This window comes from Caloenas nicobarica, chromosome 12 (genome assembly GCF_036013445.1).
Source record: "Caloenas nicobarica isolate bCalNic1 chromosome 12, bCalNic1.hap1, whole genome shotgun sequence".
In the NCBI taxonomy this organism is placed as follows: Eukaryota; Metazoa; Chordata; class Aves; order Columbiformes; family Columbidae; genus Caloenas; species Caloenas nicobarica.
In genome coordinates, this window is record NC_088256.1 from 15,906,710 (window position 1) to 15,927,407 (window position 20,698).

Genomic DNA, 20,698 nt, shown 5'->3' on the forward strand with positions numbered 1-20,698 from the left:
TGTTGCCTGCCTGTGTTCATACCTCCAGTACTTACAGTTTGAGGATACACAGGTTCTTTAAACTCCATTCATTTATATGTTCATTATCTTTAAATGGCTCTTGCTAGACTGTGTAGCGATGGTTTCCCAGTCTTCGCTGGCTCACATGGAGCTGTACTAAGCAAGCGATGCCACCACTAAGCTGTTTAAGTAAGAGCAGCGACTTCCCGTCTGACAGCACCCTTGGTTGTCTTCCTGGGACTCGTTTCGGGCAACGCCAGCAGTAGCTCAGCGTTTCCCATCGCAGGGACGGGCTCTGTTTCCAGGTGGGTTCCAGACGAGGCTGGTCAACCTGCTCTCCGGTCTTGGGGGCTCCATCAGCTGCGCTGCAAGCTGAGAACATGAAAGTCCCTGGAGCTCTGAAAGAGGTACGCTGGCTCTATCGTCACTTTAAGCGTTCTGTGATTCACTCCTTTAGAGAAAATAGGGACATCTGAGCATTTGCTGCTCCAAGCAAGTGCCAACACCCAGAGAAGATCATCTACCAAGCCCGTAGCTCCGAGGAGCGGCGCTGACGGCGTGATCTCAGCAGCACGCTGGGTTCCTGCAGCCAGCGTTGCTTGTTTGACATCGGTGCCATAGCAAGTGCTGTGTAAACAAGATGATTGTTTCTGTTGGGTGATTTTAAAGCCCTCCTCACTATCTGCTCAAAATACTTTTCCATTTCAAGGAAATGACTGTTTTGTTTGTGTTACGAGTCAGGAATGGGAAATGACGTGAACTCTTAACTGTTTTTCCTGGTGCTTTTTGAAAGGAGACATATTCACTGCTTCAGGTCTCATTTCCAAAGACATTCAGTGTTTTCCATAACTCTATTAAGTAAGTACTAGAGGTGTGTCCATGCGTATGTATATACAAAAAAATATATATATATGCAGGAGAAAATATCTTCTAAACCTTGCGTATCCACTGCTAAAAGGTTACTCGTGTCTCCCTGTGACCATGCTGTAACGTGGGGTGATACATTCCCCCTCATGGTGCGGAGCTGAAACTGTCCTCAGGTCTTGTTTTCCCAACACTAGAATACATCTGTGATTATACAGTGTGCTGTAATTACCCTGAAGTAGAAAGAAGTCAAAATTCATGCTTGTCAGGCTTATTTTGCGCAAGCACCAGTTTTATCTGCGTCTGCTGAGTAACACTGTGCATTCAATCTTTATGTGTAGTGCTCCTCACTTGCCCTCGAAAAAGAAATGGTCCAACGTTACAGTCTTTTTAGTTGCTGATAACTTTTTGTTACCGATTTCTTTGGCCAAGGTGTTTTTCTAAACCAATCACTTCCCTTTAAATTCCTTAGAAACCAATGCCAGGTCTCTGTCCCATCATCTCCCTTCCCAAACCTCGCGCGTGCACCCTCCTGCAGCCCTGAGGTGCCCGCAGGGCTCAGGACTTAGTTATAGTGACTGGGAATTCCTGCAAAACACAATCCTGGCCAACGACTGAAACTCCAGAATATGGAGAAAAAAAAAAAAGGTGGTATGCATTTTTTGGTGTGGTTTTTTTGGTGTTTTTTTTTTGTTTTTTTTAATCAGCTTGGGCACAATAAAACATATACCTTAATACAGAACAGCCAAGCTAATGTACCACGTGGTTTATCTCCCTTACTTGTATTCGATTCCCACAGGAAGAGGCAGTTTACGCCACCTCGTGAAAATCAGAATGAACAGTGTAGGTACTAAGGAACGCAGCTCCGCGGCAGCAGGAAACCCCTGCGACCGCAGTGCCACGTCACTGCTTGGAGGCTCCAACCACGTACGGACTGTGTTTAAATGAACGTCTTGTTTGACTTCATCACCTGATGCTGATAGATGACAGAATCTCCGTTCTTCTGAGAATTGAACTAAGGTAACATTTTATTTCCCTTTAAAGACTTACTTGTATTATATATAAGAAAAAATGTACAGTGATTAACAACTTCAACATTTTTTTTTTAAGCAACCCTGTTATCTGCATGGTTTCTGTGTACTTCCATGCATAAGCACAAGAGTGACCCATAACATGCGGGGGGAAAAGTACATTTAATTTCCAAAATTATTATTATTATTATTTTTAATACATATATCACATAGAGTTCTTATAAACAAAGATTTGTGTGTATGAGTCAAATGCAGTAACAGTGGCCCTTCAGAAGAAATATTTTTAAACACCTCCAACAATGAAATGTCAAATGAAGGGAAATACTCGTTACATGAGACAAGATAAATTACCTGGAATATAAAACTGGAATTGGAGCAGAAGTTTCTGATACAAAAGAAATCCCCTCTCAGCTGTGGGGGAATGGGATGGTATAGACAAACACCTTTGTTGCTATACTTAGTTTGGTTTCTAAAATAAAAAAAGTACAGAATTTTATATCAGTGTGCAGAGTGAGTTCAACTACTGTTAATGACGTTCACGTTATCAGGTGCAGCCCTCAGAAATGAAAGGATCTGATTAGAGAACTTGTTTTTATTGTCTACAATTGCGATACAAAATGGCTGTTGCAGAAATTCTTTCCCCAGGTAAGAAAATGAGCACTCAAGGATACATTGGTAATGCTGAAGTGAGGAATTTGAGAATTACTTCTTCACCTAAAATTCATGGTTTATTTCATAGTTTCACTGATGGGATTTTTCATTTTCTTCAGTGATTAATAATGAGACTCATCCTTCTGGTATGTACACAGAAGTGTTATGCACCAGCCTCAGCATGTACAACCACAAACCAAATGAACGTTTTACATAAGACAGTTTGCTTTTATAGTGATCACGCACTGATGTGAACATAGACTAAAAATAACAAATGTTGCTTTAATAAGGAATTTTTACAGTAGGCGTAGATATAAAAGTTTTTCAAATTATTTTCACAGGTATCACTGAACATTTCATAGCTGTCTGTTACAGAAGCACCGAAAAGTGCTTTGTCTTTCATTTATTATACATAGTTAAAATATATTACACTTCTGAAGGTATCTTAAATCACTGAACAGTTTCGCTAGCATCTTGATGAGCCAAATGGGAGTAAAAGGCAGTCCACATTCATAATGTGAATATACAGTAAGGTGTTTGACATCTTATTAACTCACTGCTCATGTTCTCAAAATAACCATGGTGATGAGACCTGAAAGACAAGAATTAAGAACTAAATGCTTTACTTTCACTGAATAAAACATTCCAAAAAAGAAAATACAGTTTACCCTATGACAGGCCAGAAAATAAGGTAAAAGTGCATAAATGCAGAATGAATTTATATATACATTTCACTTAAATATTGGAAGTATTGGTCCAAGTTTTGATGTAGTCAAAACCTGTGTTAAGAAATGACACTGAGGTGCAGTGTATCTAGTGACTAAATGTCAAACAAAGCTATGAATAATCCAAAAAATATTGATCTCACTACTGGAAAATCGTAACATTGAGATTTTGACTTAGGTGTCACACTGGCACACAAGCCCCAGCTTTCCCAGGGGGTAGTTTGGGGCAGTGTCAGTCATTCCAACGCTGAATCATCAGTGAGACAGATGAGCTGAAGGCGCCAGGACATTTTTGTTTCTGCTCTGTGCAGAATAACTGATCAAAGACTCGTTTCACACAAACACGTTAAGCGCCCTTGTCAGCCCGCACAGGGAGCTTTCTACAGACTCTTTGTTGTGACCTTTAAAGAGGGAGGAAAAAAAAAAAACCTGCTCTGACAGAGGTAAAAAACAATTAAAAACACACGAAAGGAGGAAATGCGGGGCTAATAAACCTACTCATGACAAACTGGAAAGTTCATCTTAATTATGTGTCAATACAGGAGAAAGTACCAATCTGCAAGTTCTTAGCCAGGAGTTATATTGCGCAAGGCGAAGAGGCGCATGGGAAAACATCAGGTCTCCTTGAATTCTAGCCTTACGTAACATCAAAATAGTAATTTATCAGTTCTTGGGCAATCTTACTTTCCTGCAGGCTCAGATGATGTTAATATTATAGCCTTTCACTGCAGAGAGCTTATCTAAAGCCTAGAGATCTCATAATGGAGACCATTTTACTATCCTGCCACTACATACTGATTTAAATTACTCGCTTTATAAAGATTTTGAAGATTGAAGCATCACAGAACAGAGTTGTAATGCTGCCCTCCATTAGATAAGCAATTTATCCATTAGAGGCCTGTATTAGCTTAGAGAACCAGTACTACGAGAACTGCTGAGGGCCTTAGCTTGGATTTTCAAAATCATCACAGCGTGCTAACAGCACGCTAACAGCGCGCTAACAGCGGCTCCTGGAAGGTGCTACAGGGCAGCCTGTACCACTTGTACAGAGACCTACAGGCAATGAAGAGTTTTACTCATTTCTGTAAAGCAAATACTTCTCAAATGTCATAAAGCCCAGTTGGCGTGCTATTAACCTCCCTTTTCAATTAAATGCTACACAATCCAACTTTACTTTGTTGTGGGAGAAAGTGGTTTCATCTTCTGGCTCAAGAGCAATCCACTTCCTAGATGAGCAAGAACTGCACAGAGAAGAACCTTTTCATCAACACTAAAAACGCTGCTACCAAAGGAATTAAAGCCTCTAAGAACTTCATGGTGAATCTAGAAACAGGATTACTGCAAGGTCCTGATCTGAAAATCCATCATCATCGGCTCAGGCAAAGAGGGACAAGTGAGTTTTCAAACCCTTTCAGCAGCCTGACGTGCATGAGCCAGTCAGGCAACTGAGTGTGCGCGGTAACCATCGAGAACTTGCGTCTTTCCCCATCACTCCCTCACCTCTAGCTATCAGTTTGAAGCTGCCTAGCTCGTTTCCTTTAAATCCTCATTTCTGCCAGGTAGTGGGACAGGAGAACTGAGTTTAGTGTGACTGTTCTTCAAATCTGAAATAGTCATAAAAAATAGTCATAACAAATGAAAGGTGCAACTTATCTACGCTTGCTAATTTAGGAGCAAGTTACAAATCGGGAAGAATTGTGAATGGTAGTGATCTCTTGGGAAGGGTTTACAACAACTTATGTTTACACATTTCAACTGCTTGTCATCAAGGACGTGAATGGAGCCTTTCAGATCAGCTCATCTGGGCTGGGGAGGGAAACCAAATAACAGAAGAGATGTAGGTTCTGCAATAGAGCACATTCCATTCAGTTTTGTTGGCAGATTACTACAGCTGGCCAGTCATCAAATAAAGGTGAAATTCACATGTAGGGGCCTGTATGTAAGATGTATCAACTAAAATCTGATCTGAAATACTTACAATAACCAGTTTACCCTGATATCACTATGGCTGCAAGTTAAAATATAAGTGGAGACGCAAACCAAAATGTAATGAGGTGCTCTGTCTCCATCAAGTTTCCTGAAGCCACTGGCAAACACAGAAGCTTCCCAAATCACAAAAGTTGCATGAAAACATTTAGAAAATCCAAAATACTTACCTAAAACATAAGCAGCTACTAACTTTTGATTCACACTTAAATGGAGGTAGAGAGGCACCAGGGAATCCATTTCCCCCAATGTAGGTAGCATTAGTGCTGCAATACACACTATTCCTAGGAAGACTGTTAGTAAACTAGGTCCCGATGAGGCAGTTCTGTTTTCTGAAAAACAAAAGGGCACAACTGTAAGGAACACCTACCCAAGATAAATGTGAAATATTCTGCAAAAAATGTTTGTGGTACATTGAGGCTGCAATACCCTGAGATTTTCTTTTCCCTTTGGAGTTTGAAGGAGGTGGAAAACAACTCCTAAACCTTCTGTGATTTGCAGGGGAGAAGGCTGCTCCCTGTTCTGATGCTGGAACTTGTTTTCACACGACTTCCCAAACCCCTCCCTTCTGGAGGAACAGAGCCTGCCAGCAGCTATATATACACACACACATGACAGCTGGATGGTTCAGCAATGCTTGGGCTTTCACCATCCATCCTCACTCCGTTCCTTGATTTGTTCCTTCAGTGATTAGTAATTGATGAGGAAAGAACACCTACAGGAGCCTCACAATCAGGTAACTCTGCTTACATCTCCAGATCTAAACTTGGCTGCAGCAAGAGCACAGATTCTTGGGACAGATGAGTCTCCCTTCCTTCTTTAGAGGATTCAAGGGCTGCACCTGCCAGAACCAGTTTATGTGCCACAAATTAGTATCATTTGAAATGTACTTTAAAAAAAAAAAAACACCACCACTGTAAATCAACCACTCTGACAGTCCAGTATCACCAGAGCAAGGAAATGCAAACTATAAATGAACTGTCCTTCATGCTCTTTCTTGTGCTGCTTTATTGTACAGCTGGAACCTACTCAAAGGCACACTGTGTAACATTCCTGTAAAAAGAGCTTTTAAGGCGTTAGTTGAATACCTCTAACCGAATTCTTAAGAACCATTAGAAATTAGCCAATGTTTTATCAAGTTTTTCTATCCTCAAAGTGAATAGCAATACGTGCCCTGTTTTAATTCCATAAATCTGTTATTCCCAGGTTGCAAGTTACATGCAAAGACTGTAGTTGCTCTGTTTATTGTTTTTCTGTCAGCAAGCAATACAATGTAGCCGACAAGGCTTTTAAGCAGAGAAATAGCCTTTGGATTAAGACCAGTATCAGATTGTTCAGGATGGTTCAAACCCTCTGTACTGGAACAACTATCATAGTAACATTTTGTTCTGTGAGCCCAGGATCCTATATGTTTACTTTAACTGCGTATCTTCCCCTCCTACCTATCTTGAGGTTTTTTTACTAAAAAGGTGTTTCACCAGCCAACAAACTATGTAAAAATAGTGAAACAACTTAGTTTTAACAGAAGGAACACTCTCAAGCAAGTTAATCTATTTTAAGGAACTGATTTTTGTTCTTGTTATGAAAAATAAAGCAGCGACAGAAATATTACAGTATAAATCAGTAAAAGTCAAGTCAAGAATCAGTTTATATTCAATTCCAGTGAAACTCGATACCTTTTCTGTCTCTCCCTACCGCTTCAATTGCACTGTTCGGTTCAGGTTTTGCCCAGGACTGTTGATTCAGCTCCTCACGTATGAAACGTGTGGAGTTTCCAGCGAGCAACTGTGCTTCTCTGTACTTGTAAGACAGACAAAGGAGATGGCGCAGAACAAGGAGCACTCCAGAAGATGTTTTGGCAATATTTCCTGCTCATCAGGAAATGGAGGATTAAGGGTTTGGAACAAACTCAGAAGGGGCATATGTTCTGAAAGAGCCCAAGGGAAAAAAAAAAAAACTACCATCCTCTTGCAGATAAATTCCTATCGGCTGCAGCAGAACTTCTGTATCAGAGGAACATCGGATGTACTCCCCAAAGTATGACGTGCAAACGTGGGGCAGCAAAGAGTCTTCATTAATCAAGACAGCATAAGCAGAACAGCCATAGTCTGGGTTCCTGGGCCCTGTCATCCCCCAGTGACAAAGACAACAGTCTTACAGGTTAAGTAAAAAGAATTATTTAAAAATGTATTTTAGCCTAGTCTTTCTAGTCACTTGACCTATTCATAACTGATTCGGAAGACAGGAGGGGTAGAAGATTTCAGCTACCTGGTTGACACAAAGTCTGCTCAAAAAAGACACTTTCCGCCAGGTGTTCTTTTATTCGTTTTTCTTCCTCTTCCTTTTGTTGTTGTTGTTCCTTTGCAGATGGAAGTAGAGTGGCAATAATTTCCTTTTTCCCTAGTGCCTTCCTCTGGCTCTGCTCAGACACTTGTAGACGGAATTTATCTATCACACCAAAGTAAGATGCCCGAACATCTCTGTGACGAATCACACTGCAGAAGAAAACAACATTTTGAAACAGAGGAACTGATAAAAAGCATGTCTCCTCTGGGATTACGTCCTACACAGTGATGTTTCCCCTCTTTCTTCCCTACGGATACATTGCAATAGTCCAGATCCCCATTCCTTCCCTGTCACTCAATGTTCTTGATGATTTGATCTTGCCTCCTCTCTCCCCTCCTGTTTCCTCTGGTTCCCAAACATATCTGCTCCAATTGGCTGGCCAAAAAGAACAGTTAATTCTTTATCTCAAGCACACCTTTGCCTCCGTCTGAGACCTCGCTGCCAATTTTCATGAAACATCAATTATCTGAAAGATACCTCCTCTTTTATCAAAGTTTTTTAATGCTGGCCAATGTTTTTAAAAAGGTATGGGGGAACTGCAGTGGTCAGGGAAGGAAAGAAGAAAAGCAGGACTGCCAAATGCTTGGACAGGTGACGGCAAAAGTCCAGCTTTTTGGGGAAACCAGGCTCAAAGCCTTGCCTTGGTAAACCTTCTCACTGTCCAGCAACAACTCTGTTGCTCTATTGCTTTGAATAGGTTGACCAAGGTGGCTTCAACAGTAAAACAGGGGGATCGCTGTTGAATTCCTTCAAATTTTATGGCATTTCATGGGAAGAATTGTATGTGGGACCTACAAAAGGCACAGTTTTAAAATAACACTGATCAAAGACAATACAGATCTCTGAGCAGTGCTCTGCTCAACTGCCTCCTCTCTGCATTTATGATTCATCCTAAAAATACATATCTAGCACTAAAAAAGCTATAACATTTAGGTTTTGAAGTCACATTAGCTCTTATGGTTAATATGGATTTTAATTATTTTTCCAAAGTGGAAAACTCTCTTTGTAAAAGGCAATTCTAAATTTCTAAGATAACAATAGCTAATCTGAAAAAATACCTACATATAAGTGATTTGGCTTCAAGCAGGTTGCCATCTCCTGAGGGGAAAAAAATGATTCTACTCTTAGTAATACAGGATATTAGTTTTAAAACTGCTTCAGAAACCTATTTTTGTGATATTATATGTACTAAAATGCTGCAAGTAACAGATTTTTTGTGTTTCAGTCTTAATTTAAAGTAACTATACCACATCAAGGTATCTACAATCATTAACACTTAGCCAGCGCTTGTAACTGGTATCTAGTCTGATCAGACTATTCAACAAGGAAACAAAGTCATCCCCCAAGCTAGAAGGCTGAAGGAACGTACGTAGTTTTACATCACTTTAGAGGCAAAATAGCGTGCTTATGACAGGCTTTCAGCAAGTTGAGTGTTGGCTGGGCAACTGCCTCCACTAAAACAAAAGGATTGTCAGGGGGAAAAAAGCCTAATTCATACAACTCTCAGCATATCAGAACAGTAGATTCAACTCTTATTTTTTCCTTTAACACTTCCTTTTAACATTTTGTTTCTACTCTTAATACCAGGGTACTAACTACCAACCTAAACAGAATCTTTACGTAACACTGTGGTATGAGAACCTGCATCTGCTGCCAAGCAAAGAGCTGTTTTCTGCAGACCCTTATAAACAGATACATTCTCCTGTTTCTTTTTAGAGACCATTGCATAATTGGAAGCTCTGTAGAATATCTGTTTATCTGGCAAACGGCCACACTTGCACAGTACTGCTCATATCCTAGCAGTAAACACTGCCCTTAGACAGCAACCATTGGAACAGGATGGGGGTTTTTGCGGCAGAAAAAATTCCCTTGGAAACAAGCATATGTCTTACTTTACTTAATAAAAGACATTTGTTTAAGACGAACCAAATGTAATCACACTTGTGTAAATGTCTGCTAAAGAGTGGAATAGCTCACTGATAAACTGCTATATTCTGACCTGTTCTGTTCCATTTTTAGGACTGTTGCCCCTGCCCACCAAACTTTTTAGTTCCATGTTTTAATCTTCTTTTCTATTTGGTGAGTCCTTGAAATTCTCCAAATTACACCTAAGGAGAACAGTCTATTGGAAAGAGCTATTTCCTAAGCACAGTATTATTTACCTGACAAAAGACAGATCGTTCAATAGCAGGTTAGGGGTTTTTTTTGTTGTTTTGTATTTGGCCATTTGTTAGCCAGAGATTTCAGAAGGTGTTTCACAATTTGCAGATTTCTAGTCAGAAAGCGCGGTCTGCTCTTTTAGGTACCTTCATGCTTTCTTTAGCTGTATCTGTACATCAGCACAGAAATCATGTGACAAATAGATTATGAAAAAAAGTTGGTCTATTTTAGCTTATATACCTACTCTACTTTGAATTATAGCAGCCTGCAGATCCTATGCATTATTGCGGTCGCTTAACCAGCCTTCTTATTTTCTGTTATTGGGTTGGAACCTGACGGAGAAACAAGTAAAGGGGAGACAGATCTGAGAAGAAAGGTGATCGGAGTGAAAGGTAGGTAGACCCTGGGGGATCTTGCTTTTCTTGTTATTTCTAACAAAAAAAATACTCAGAGGAGGCTCATATTATTCTCACTGCTGGTTTACGTATACTACAGGATGCATTTACAAGCATTTTATTTATGCCTAAAGACAAAATTAAAGAAGGAAATATCTCCATTATTGTAATATCTCTGCTCTAGAGTGAAAGAATAGCCAAGACCAGATGGCCACAAGAATATAAGAGATTAGAAAAATTGTATATCTTTATCCAACTTAGTTGGTATGCATGCTGTCATTTACTGTATCTTAAATAATAAAAGAAATGAGGGTAATCAAGTGTCATACATTATATATATATAAAAAAATAAAACAACCAACTTTTACTTACATATCAACACAGCACTGAGGCTTCACTGCACCAGTAGGATCAACCACCGCATATTTATTTGGAGTTGTACAAAGAACTGCAACAAAAAGGACACTAGTGGTAACAAATCATTAATACACACCTCACCAACTTCATCAACAGATACACGTAAAGACATGAGTTTGGTTTTGTCACAAATATGCTTTGTTACATGAATTATTATTGGACTGTTCAAGATCAGCAACTAACCCTTAAACAGAACTTAACCTAAGAAACCCACCTTTGAATTTTAAGGCAAACTCATAGGGGTTATATAGTGTCAACACCTGCTTGTGTGTTGACTGGTCATCTGCATAAAATATAAGTTCTGTAGGAAAAACAAAAACAGGAAGATTTCCTTCCACTAACTCTGGCTGTCTTTTTTGTTGCTGCATTGGCACTGAATCCTCCTTGCTGCTTCTTCTGTTCTTATGATTTTGTATCCTCAGAGACTTCAGTTTTTGAATCGTTTAAGAATTCCAAAGCATTTTGGCAATTCTAAAGGAAAAAAAGGGGAAAAAAAAAAGAGAAAAGGCAAGAAGATTATTTCCATAAGTCTACACTAAACTGAAGCAGACAACAAAGGTGTAAAAATATAAAACTTGATGCTTGGCTATGAATCTGCCTTAAGTTCCTTCAAAAATACGGAAATAGAAAAAAATATGTGCATCAGGTTTCCCTCTATTTAACAAACTGCTATAAAACAAATGGAGAAGCACTTCTTCAGTGTATCATGAGAGCATTTGGGGGTCCCAACCCACGACTGAGGTTGCTTATGCTGAGTCTTTGCAACACCAACCACCACCACCACCAAGATATCCCATCCTTGTCTCGGGACACTCACAGGTGAGAATCAAAAAGCAGCCCACAGCAACACAAGGAAGCACAAAGACGTGAGGCAGCCGTAGTCACCAGTCAGGCAGGAATCTCTGCAGTGGTGACCTACTCGGAGCATTCCCAGATGAGGAATAACAACTCAGGTATCTGCTCATACAGGCACTGAGGTATGTCAAATCCCAGAGACTCAGAACAAAAGAATGGGGAACACCTTCACGCCTTGTTTAAACCAACTTCTTGTTAGAATAGCATGGTAGTTACAGGCAACAAATTGAAAAATAACTGGGATAAATGATACCAAACAGATTTGGGATTTACTGTTTGATTAAAAAAATAAGACAGGTTTTCTACCACCACTGCCTCTAACCAAAGTATAACCATCGTCATCCTCCCTCTGCCACCCTCCCAGTTTTATTTTGAGTGACATTCCAGAACTAAAACCAGAACCCATGAGCCGATCAAGCAACAATCCCAAACGTAATTCATAAAATAAAATTAAGGCCGGACTCCTCAGCACACATACCGTTGACCTTAGACACTAGAGACAGAACAAAGTGAAACAGCTATGTATCCTTTTCCCAAGAACGTCATATTTTACTGTAGCTCCTATAGGTTAATTATCAAACTGAAGGTGTCCTTTGAGGCTTAACTTTATGATATAGTAGAAAATGTTAAAAGAACAAAAAGTTCCTACTGACTCATTAGCTGTAATTTCGCTTCTAATGAAGCTTTATAAAACAAAGTCCATTTCAGCTGTTCTCCAGTCTAATAAACTGATCTGGCTGCACCTTAAGAAATTTAGTTTCTGAACTTTCTAGCAGCGAACAGCCCTGGCATTATGAACTATCAAAACCAAATGCTTATTCTTGCATTCTAAACATCATGATGCTCACATTTCCATGCACCAGATACATGTTTCATACTTGAAACATGACACAAGTTTAGGTGTTTACTAGAGTATATCTGTCATATCTTCAAATTTACAGGTTCTGATTCTTATTCACAAACTAAGCTTTTAAATTGATTTTTTTGTTGTTAATTGCAAATCATTCCTGTAGAATTTAAATTCATGGCTCTTACTGGAATGTCTTTGCTCAAGATCCAGTTTCTTTTCAGAGTGCAGGTTTGTTTCCAGTTCACTGAAATGCTACTAAGAATATTCTGAAAGCAAATCCCCAGTGACAGAGTTCCAAGCTGATATTCTGCTACCTTACTAAGAAGAGTCTGGGAAAAGGAATAGCTCTGTCAGCGGCAATTTGGGTTCCAAGTGTTTCTTAGAATTTTGGTGAATTCCTTTTGTTTCAGAACAATTAACAAACTCTGTGTCGTGGCTTAACCCCAGCCAGCAACTGAGCCGCTCGCTCACAACCCCCTCGGTGGGACGGCAGAGAGAATCAGAAGAGTAAAACTTGGGGGTTGAGATAAGGACAGTTTAATAGGTAAAGCAAAAGCCACATGCACAAGCAAAGCAAAACAAGGGATCCGTTCACTCCTCCCCATGGCAGGCAGGTGTGCAGCCATCACCAGGACAGCCAGGCTCCATCGCGCCTAAGGGTTACTTGGGAAGACAAACGCCATCACTCCAAATGTACCCCCCTTTCCTTTTTCTTCCTCCAGCTTTTTACTGCTGAGCGTGACATCATATGGTGTGGAATATCCCTTTGGTCAGTTGGGGTCAGTCATCCCTGCTGTGTCCCCCCCTGACACTCTGTGCCCCCCCAGCCCACTCGCCGGTGGGTGGTGTGAGGGGCAGAAAAGGCCTCGGCTCTGGGTAAGCGCCGCTCAGCGACATCGGAAACATCCCTGAGTTATCAGCACTGTTTCCAGCACAAACCCAAAACACAGCTCCAAACTGGCTACTATGGAGAAAACTATCCCAGGCACAACCAGCACACTCTGCAATCACTTTGTGCAGCAAGCGTAAGCATTATTTCTCAAACAACTTTATGTACTATTGCAAAGTGACAGTCATTGTTCCATTCAAATATATTAAGACTATATGAAGCGCTAATGTGGAAAAACTGTCAGGAATACAAAATGACTTATTTTGAAACTTCTCAGAGGCAAAAAAGATTTTTTTTTTTTTTTTACAAAAGCTATATAATACAGTAAGCATATGTGAGAATCTTTGGTTCTCATACATATCTATACTGCATACACTATGTGTAAGAGAAATATAGGCAATCTTTGAAATTAACACAAGGGTTTCTTTCCTAATTAAGGTTTTAAACTACTGTATAACCAACAGCAAACTACTGCTAGATATTTCTAAGTAACTATATTTAATAGTTTTTAAAGAGTATTTATAATAATTAATATAATTTTGATGCTTTAGGGTTTTTATTTAAACATTGCATGGGTTTCATTCTGACTCCTGGTGTCATACCACAACTCCAATTTCTTCAGCCCAGCCAGCAGCAAGTGCTTAGGTGTTGAAAAAACCCACAAATCACAACATCAGTGGAGGTACGGATCACTAAGCTCACTTTTCTTACGCATCTGTTGAAAATGCAGTGCGCAAACCTCCCAGAATTCCACAACTTGCAGGTGGAAAGTCACCAATCTTAAAAAGGTATCTACCCTGTTATTGCTTCCTTTTCTTATTTAGCTTGGCTGGATAAGTAGTTACAGCTCAAACTGGCAAAAGTAAATCTGGCAAACCCAGGCCCCTGTTGCACAGGTTTACTGACACAGGAGAGTCACTCCGGATATACATTTCTGGATTTCTAAGCAAGCATCCAGCATCCTTTTTGAGATAATAATTTTGGCTTAGAAACCACCTTGCTGGTTCATTTCACCAAGTAATATCAGTAAAAGTACTTTTTTCCAAAGCCTATACATAGACTAGGGAGATTTGATACTTTAACAACAGCATACAGCACTCATCAACAAGAAGCTGCAAAGACTTTTAGGAAGAAAGTCTGTATCACCAGGACTTCTCTGCACCCCTGTAAACGCTCCGAATAAGGCTACGCTGGCTGCCCTCCGCACCCCAGGCAGCTCATTCCAAAGAAACTTGGCTGCTGTGCTTCTCCGCTCTCAGCGCAGCAGATTCTCGCCACAACCACCAAACTTTGTAGTCAACAGTCACCACCTGCAGAACATAGAAGTACGCCCAAACAAATCTGTACAGAACAGAAATCTGTGGTCTAAAAGCTGTGACCTCCACTGCCCAGATGGGCTTCTCCCAGTACCGCCAGTGGAATTCCCCACTGGTGCAGGGATCTGTCAAATGGAATGTTCGTTGCAGGACGCGGGCCAATGTCTAACACCTGAACAATGCCAGCTTGTTTTCCAATGCTCTTTGAAGTCCAAAACAATTGGCACTGATACTTCTTTTTTAGCACAATAAGGATCTTTCCTCCCTGAAGTTACTAAATATATACTGCTGGTGTCACAATAGCACAGATCTGCCAGTGCTTCCTTTGAAATCTCTTGCTTCGTAAATTTAACTCCACAAAGAAAAACACTAAGCGAAACCTAAATTCTCTCTCAGAAGAAATAATACCAATTGTGTTTTGTTTTTACTGAACATGTATCTGCTGAAAAAATAAATCAAGTGAGGAAGTTATTTTTTCCCATTTTATCTTCCAACAGCCTCATCACCAGGGATTCCAAGTACATTTGCTGGTTGGTGGGGTTTTTTTCTTTGTTTGTTTTCCTAACAACTGCAGATAACTCTACAGAATGTCATCTGGTAAATACTATTCAGAATATAACCTCTTGACAGTCGTGGTCTCCACATTCTCCTTTTAAAAACTGTCTAATTACAGTGTAGCCTATTTTTGTTCTATCTCATAGCCTACCCTCTAAATCTACACAATAAGCCTTTCTACACTATATACTCAATAAAAATTAATGCATTTGAGTGTATATTTACAAAATAAGCCATAAAGTCTTCTTCAATATTCCCTCCTAAGTCAAGCAGAGCAATTACTTTAAGCTATATGCAAATATAGGTTAAGATCTGAAGCAGATCTATTAACACTTTGCTCCTCCAAACGTTTCTGAAGGCCTTAACGTGCACTTATGCAACCCAATGTTTAAACTACCTGCAATTATTTGGGAGAGTCAGCTAATGATTCGAGCACAGACCCAGCGGACAGGATGGCTGGATTCCATTATTACGAACTCTGTCACTGACACTCATGACCTTGAGCAAGTTAGTTAACCTCACCTCGGTTTGCTAATCTATGAAGGCACATATTCTGCAAAGTATTTAAGTAGGCGGATAGTCACGTTTAAACTGGCGGAACAACTCTGACACTTTGCAAAGCCCAGGCTGAAATATGCTACCGTTTACCTCTTTACAGGGTGATCAGAAATGCAACCAGTAACTGTCTCCAGGATGCTGTAAAATGAAATAGTCTCAGAGCATTACCTATTAGCATAGATGACTATGGCATGCATAAATCATGCTGATACTGACAGCAAAACTTATTAGGACCACACTATTTTTTTCCTTTATTTTTTCAAACGCTGAAAAGGTGACAGTAAACAAAAAAAAATATATTCAAATGCAACTAAGAGACATGCAAAAGCAGAGCAAAATGAAGTAACACCTGTGCATCACTTCTGATCCATTCTACTGTATGGCTCAGAAGAATCCTACAGAAGACTTTCAAGGGCACATCTGCTTTAGTCTCTATTTTCTCACTTTCAGGTTGTGTTCAATGCACTGAACTGGCTGGTCTTTAAACGTGTATTGTGCTCATTAGCGCTACGTCGCTTTTTTTCCTGTCTCAGACCAGCTTCGAACACGCGGCTCAAACGCCAAGATGCCACAGGCCGAGGAAAACCCTCTTTCCCCGGAGAACCAGGGCAAGGCGGGCGTTCCGACCTCCCTCTCGGGGCGCACCTACCGAAGGCAGAGAAACAGCAGTAACTGCAACACGCTTAATTGATCCTCTTTGTTCTCCGGCACGGAGCAGCAGATGAAGGCTGAGGCACCCGCGCTCTAACGGCCTCCCCGCAGCCCGGCCCGGTAACGCCGCCGGTCCCTCCGCCCCGGCCCGCGGGGGCAGCTCGGAGCGAGGGCAAGCGAGCCCCGGCCCCGCGGCTGAGAGGGCCCGGGCCGGGCAGGCGGCGCCGCCGGGGCCTCGGGGCGCGGCCACCGCCCCGCTGCTCCTCGCGGCCCCGCCGAGGGGACAGGCCGCGAGCGCCGGGCCCCGCCAGCGCTGCCGCCCGGGCCGGCACGGCGAGGGCTGCCGGGGGAGGGCCCCGCGCTCCCCACCGGCGGGGAGGGGCGGCCCGTCCCGCCAGGGCCCGTCGCTGCCCGCCCCGGGAACGGCGGTGTCCCGCTGCTCCTCTCCCCCCCGCCTCTCCCGCCGCCCCGGGGGTGTCGCGCGGCGCCCCCCGCCCCGAACTCACCCCTCGGGGCCGCTGGGTGCGGGCTCGCGCGGCGCCCCCTTTGTCCGCCCCCCCCCGCCTGCTCCCGTCACTGCAGGTAGCGTCGTCGCTATGGCTGCCGGGATCGCGGCGGACTCGCTCCTTCCCTCCCTCCCGCCATCGCCGCACGTCACGGGGCCCCGCCCTCCGCCGAGCACCGCCCTCCGCGCCGCCATGTCGGGCCGGGGGAAGCGCGGAGGTGAGCGCGGTTCGGCCCTCGGCTGTGTCCGCAACCGGCTTGTCTGTCCCGGGCGGCAGCGCGGGGCCGGGCCGCCCCTCGCGGGATCGCCGGCGCCGTGCGGGGGCCGTGAGGAGCAGCAAAGCCAGGGCGGGAAGCGCGGGATGTCGCACCGGCCCGCGGCTTCCCTCCTACGGGAAGTCGTTTTTCATTAAGGACTATTTACCTCATCTGATCGTTTCTGAGGCCTGGCCCCTTCCCGAAAGGCTTCCTGGGCCCTCTCTCTGCTCTCGTTGCCCTTGAGCTTGGGGCTGCTCCGTTTCCTGGGCCCCAAACCCGCTTCAGCTTCGCTTCAGCCGCGGCCCCGGAGCCGCAGCCCGGAGCGGCCTCCTGGTGACTGGCGCGGCAGGAAGGGTCAGGGCGTCTCAGCTGCTCCGAGCGCAGAATGAAACTGGTAACGAGTAGAATGTAACATTCATGGTCATCTGATCACACAGTAGCACAGATTAAATAGTGCATGGTGTCTTCGGTGAACGCTTTCTGTTGTTACCTTTGTTCTACATTCCTCTTATTGATTTTTTTATTAAAATAATTGCGGACTTAAACTCATGTAATAACTACATTTTTTTTTGTTTTCTGACTTGGGCTTTTAAGCCCGGTATAATAATAATAATAATAATTTTAAAAAGTAGTAGCATAATCACCACCTAAGATCATTCCCAACTCGAAGATTATTAATGCAGCAAAATGTTTTTGTTGCAAGTCAGGTGAATAATTAAGATTTACATTAAGCCAGCCAGCCAGCAGGATTGCAAAACCTTTTTCCCATTGCTAGGCTTAACCCACCAGTGAAATGAAGACACTTCTATGGTGAAACAAACACAGCAGGCATTAGTATTTCACAATAACATCATGAAACAATTCAGAACAGGAAGCAGGAAGTAACATTTTGTCTATTTTAGATCATGGAAGACGTTAAAGAAGTTTTTAAAAACCCCTCTTTTTGTAGTTTAGCCAAGATGTGTGTGTTAGCGCTCATCTTTTCCCAAGTACTTCCTTCTGCAGGTCTCCTAGTTGCTAGTAGTTTATCAACAGTTTTAGTCTTCTTGCCACAAATTACATATTATTACACTTTAGTTATTGTACATAGAAATAATAATCTTGTCAGAGTTTCCAAAAATGTATGCAGTGAAAACTGGTAAAATATATTTTGTTTCTTGACAAGTGTCAATCAGCTCATAGAATTTATGCTTAAACTGCAGTTCTTGTTTTTAAACAGACTTCTCAGACTTAAACCTTCAGGATACATCAGAAAGTTATTATGTTTTTACTGAGTATTAATCAAATGTAGGGTGTTTCTGATTTTGGAAATCTGTCTAAGGAAAAACAGCAGATATAAACATGCTTCGGAGATATTAATCATAAATAGAATGATCAAATTAGAAAAGACAGAATTTTAAATGGCTAGACTTAGAAGCACATTAATTAGCCAAGCTGATATTTTCCAGTTAATCCATCTCATTTACAAACAAAGTTCAGGATCTGTAAAAGTGGGGTTTAGGTCTCCTTTTAGAAGTTTCCCAGAATTCAACTTTGTTTTTTCTATCACACATTTAATAACATTTACATCCACTAGCCACCTGTTGACAACCAGAAATTATGCTGGTCTCCTTCCTCTTCCACCCGTCTGTTGCTGCAGCTTGTTTACAGGTTATTTGGTTATTTTAAAAGCCCCGTGTTAACTCCAGTTAAATGTGAAAACTATTGTAGGCATACGAGCAGGAGTCAGTGTTCTTCCCTCCTTGTCGCTTGTGCCTGATGCTTCAGAGCGCACAAACCCCTCGTCACTGACAATTGTGCAATAATGTGCCCTTGAGAGAGATCATGCCCCATCCCAGACATTATTAAAGGTACATACATGCCATCGCTATTTATCCAGCACTGACATACACAAAAATATTACAGAGCTGCTTGAGAAACCCCTTGGTGCCGAGCTTTTTCGTTCAGGATGTGCCCAAAGCCTGGTTTGGCACAGTCCTGCTGCTCTCCCTTCTGCTTTGCCAGTGAGGCTCCGTGCTTTAGGTGGACGAAAAAATATGGAGAGGATGTATATGAGTGTGTCCGCATGCTGTGGGTAGACTGCTCATCTGCAATGTGGGAGATGGAGACTACGGTCATGTGTGGCAGTAACCAGAATTATCTCAGATCTGTGGGAAGTTCTCTCCTTTATCATTGGGTTATTGTTTCTTTCGCTTTTTCCTTCTCAGGCTACTTTATTTTGCCTGAATAATTAATTACTTCTGGGATCAGAGGCAGATTGCGGTTGCAGTCCTTGTTATGATGGTGGTAGAGCAGGGAAAAGATGAGAGGAAAAAATGTGGATGAAGAAGCCAGAAATACAGATGCAAAGGAGCAGAGACATAAGATGCAGTAGAGAATCTGCAACAAGTTTGTCAGGTCACTTTAAGTGTGATCTGAGGTGTAAAAAAATTCTGTTCCTATAGCTCTGATTTTTTGCCTACCTTGGAAACGACTATGAGTTACCTAGAAGTATTGGCTGGACTTCTGTTACATAAAATATTGCCTCCTTGCAGCACGAAACCTGAGACTGGAGCCTGCAGATATGGAATGCTCCTCAATGACTCTGTCATCCTTTTGGTTGCTGTGGTGATTATCCATCTGTTTAAATACTTCATATGGGAGATTGTAAACTCGTTTATCATGGAGAAGATTTCCTTAAGTTGTGGGAAACACAGCATTATGCCAGATTCCTGTGATTTTCACACTTGATTAGCAAAAAAATCCCCTTTATCTGCCATGGCATAAGGAAGGACATTGTGCAGTATTTAGATACAGAGGGCACGGTGCTCATGTTCTGAGTTCACTGCTAGCCCAGTCTGCCTGTAACACTTAGACATGTTTGACAGTGGTGCAGTTGGAGAGGATGACTGCAAACACTTTATGAGGGGGTCTCCTTTAATGAATCCTCAGTCTGAAGCAGTCACACAAAATAAATTGTATTTTAATGAAATCTAATAGGAAAAGAACTAATGTGCAGACAGGAGAGAGCTAAACATTTTCTATATCTGAGTCTTACCTATAGCTATTAATGCATTTAGCTCCTAATAGTGAATATTCTTAATGTGATATTTTGGTTTTTTTGACAGTTGCTTTCTCCTTGGCACAACATGGCAGATCCTCTCTGACTTTGAAGGAACTCAGGAAATGGAGTGACGTATCTGCATTTCCATTCACGCCCATGTTGTGTTGTTTTTATCTTGTCCCTCTGTAGAAAACGATTTGAGTTTTCTTCCTGATTAATATCAATTTATTTAAAAGTCTTCATAAAAGATTTTTTTTAAATTTTAAAACAAAATACTGCATTCAAACTACCACCTTAAAGCAGCATACATGTTTTGACTTATAGTAGAAACAAGAACTGCTCAACCTAAACTGTCCAAGCTGTTCTTGTAACTTTAATTCACCAGTAAAAGTTGTTTTGTTTTGGTGCTGGTTTTTTTGTTTTGTTTTGTTTTGTTTTTTGTTTTGGGACTTGCTTATGTGGCAGCTTTTCAAATTCCACCCCCCTCCCCCCGCAGTGGTAGCACGCTGTATTCCCATTTCGTGTCACTAGGGACTTAAACGTACCAGTGTGTATTTTTTGTGTCAGAGGTTAGGCTGTTTGTTTTTATGACTAATAACGTGGACCTTGGGAGCCACATATCTGAGCACCGTTGAGGAAATATC

The 20,698-nt window shown here is 41.8% G+C and overlaps 1 protein-coding gene across 3 annotated transcripts; it reads right to left on the minus strand.

The window, feature by feature from the left end:
• Positions 1-1,874: 1,874 nt before the first annotated feature.
• MOSPD1 (motile sperm domain containing 1) lies at positions 1,875-17,380 on the minus strand. Of its 3 annotated transcripts, none has more exons than XM_065643625.1 (6): positions 16,756-16,850; positions 10,790-11,046; positions 10,531-10,606; positions 7,526-7,752; positions 5,428-5,589; positions 1,875-3,138 (listed from the first exon to the last, which is right to left on the minus strand). In XM_065643625.1, exons 2-6 carry the CDS (start codon positions 10,941-10,943, stop codon positions 3,107-3,109), a joined length of 651 nt encoding a protein of 216 aa, XP_065499697.1. In that variant the 5' UTR covers positions 10,944-11,046; positions 16,756-16,850; the 3' UTR covers positions 1,875-3,106. The 3 variants fall into 3 exon arrangements, with proteins under 3 accessions (XP_065499697.1, XP_065499696.1, XP_065499695.1); XM_065643624.1 differs by lacking the exons at positions 1,875-3,138; positions 16,756-16,850 and adding exons at positions 4,742-4,875; positions 17,178-17,380; XM_065643623.1 differs by lacking the exon at positions 1,875-3,138 and adding an exon at positions 4,742-4,875.
• Positions 17,381-20,698: the final 3,318 nt, after the last annotated feature.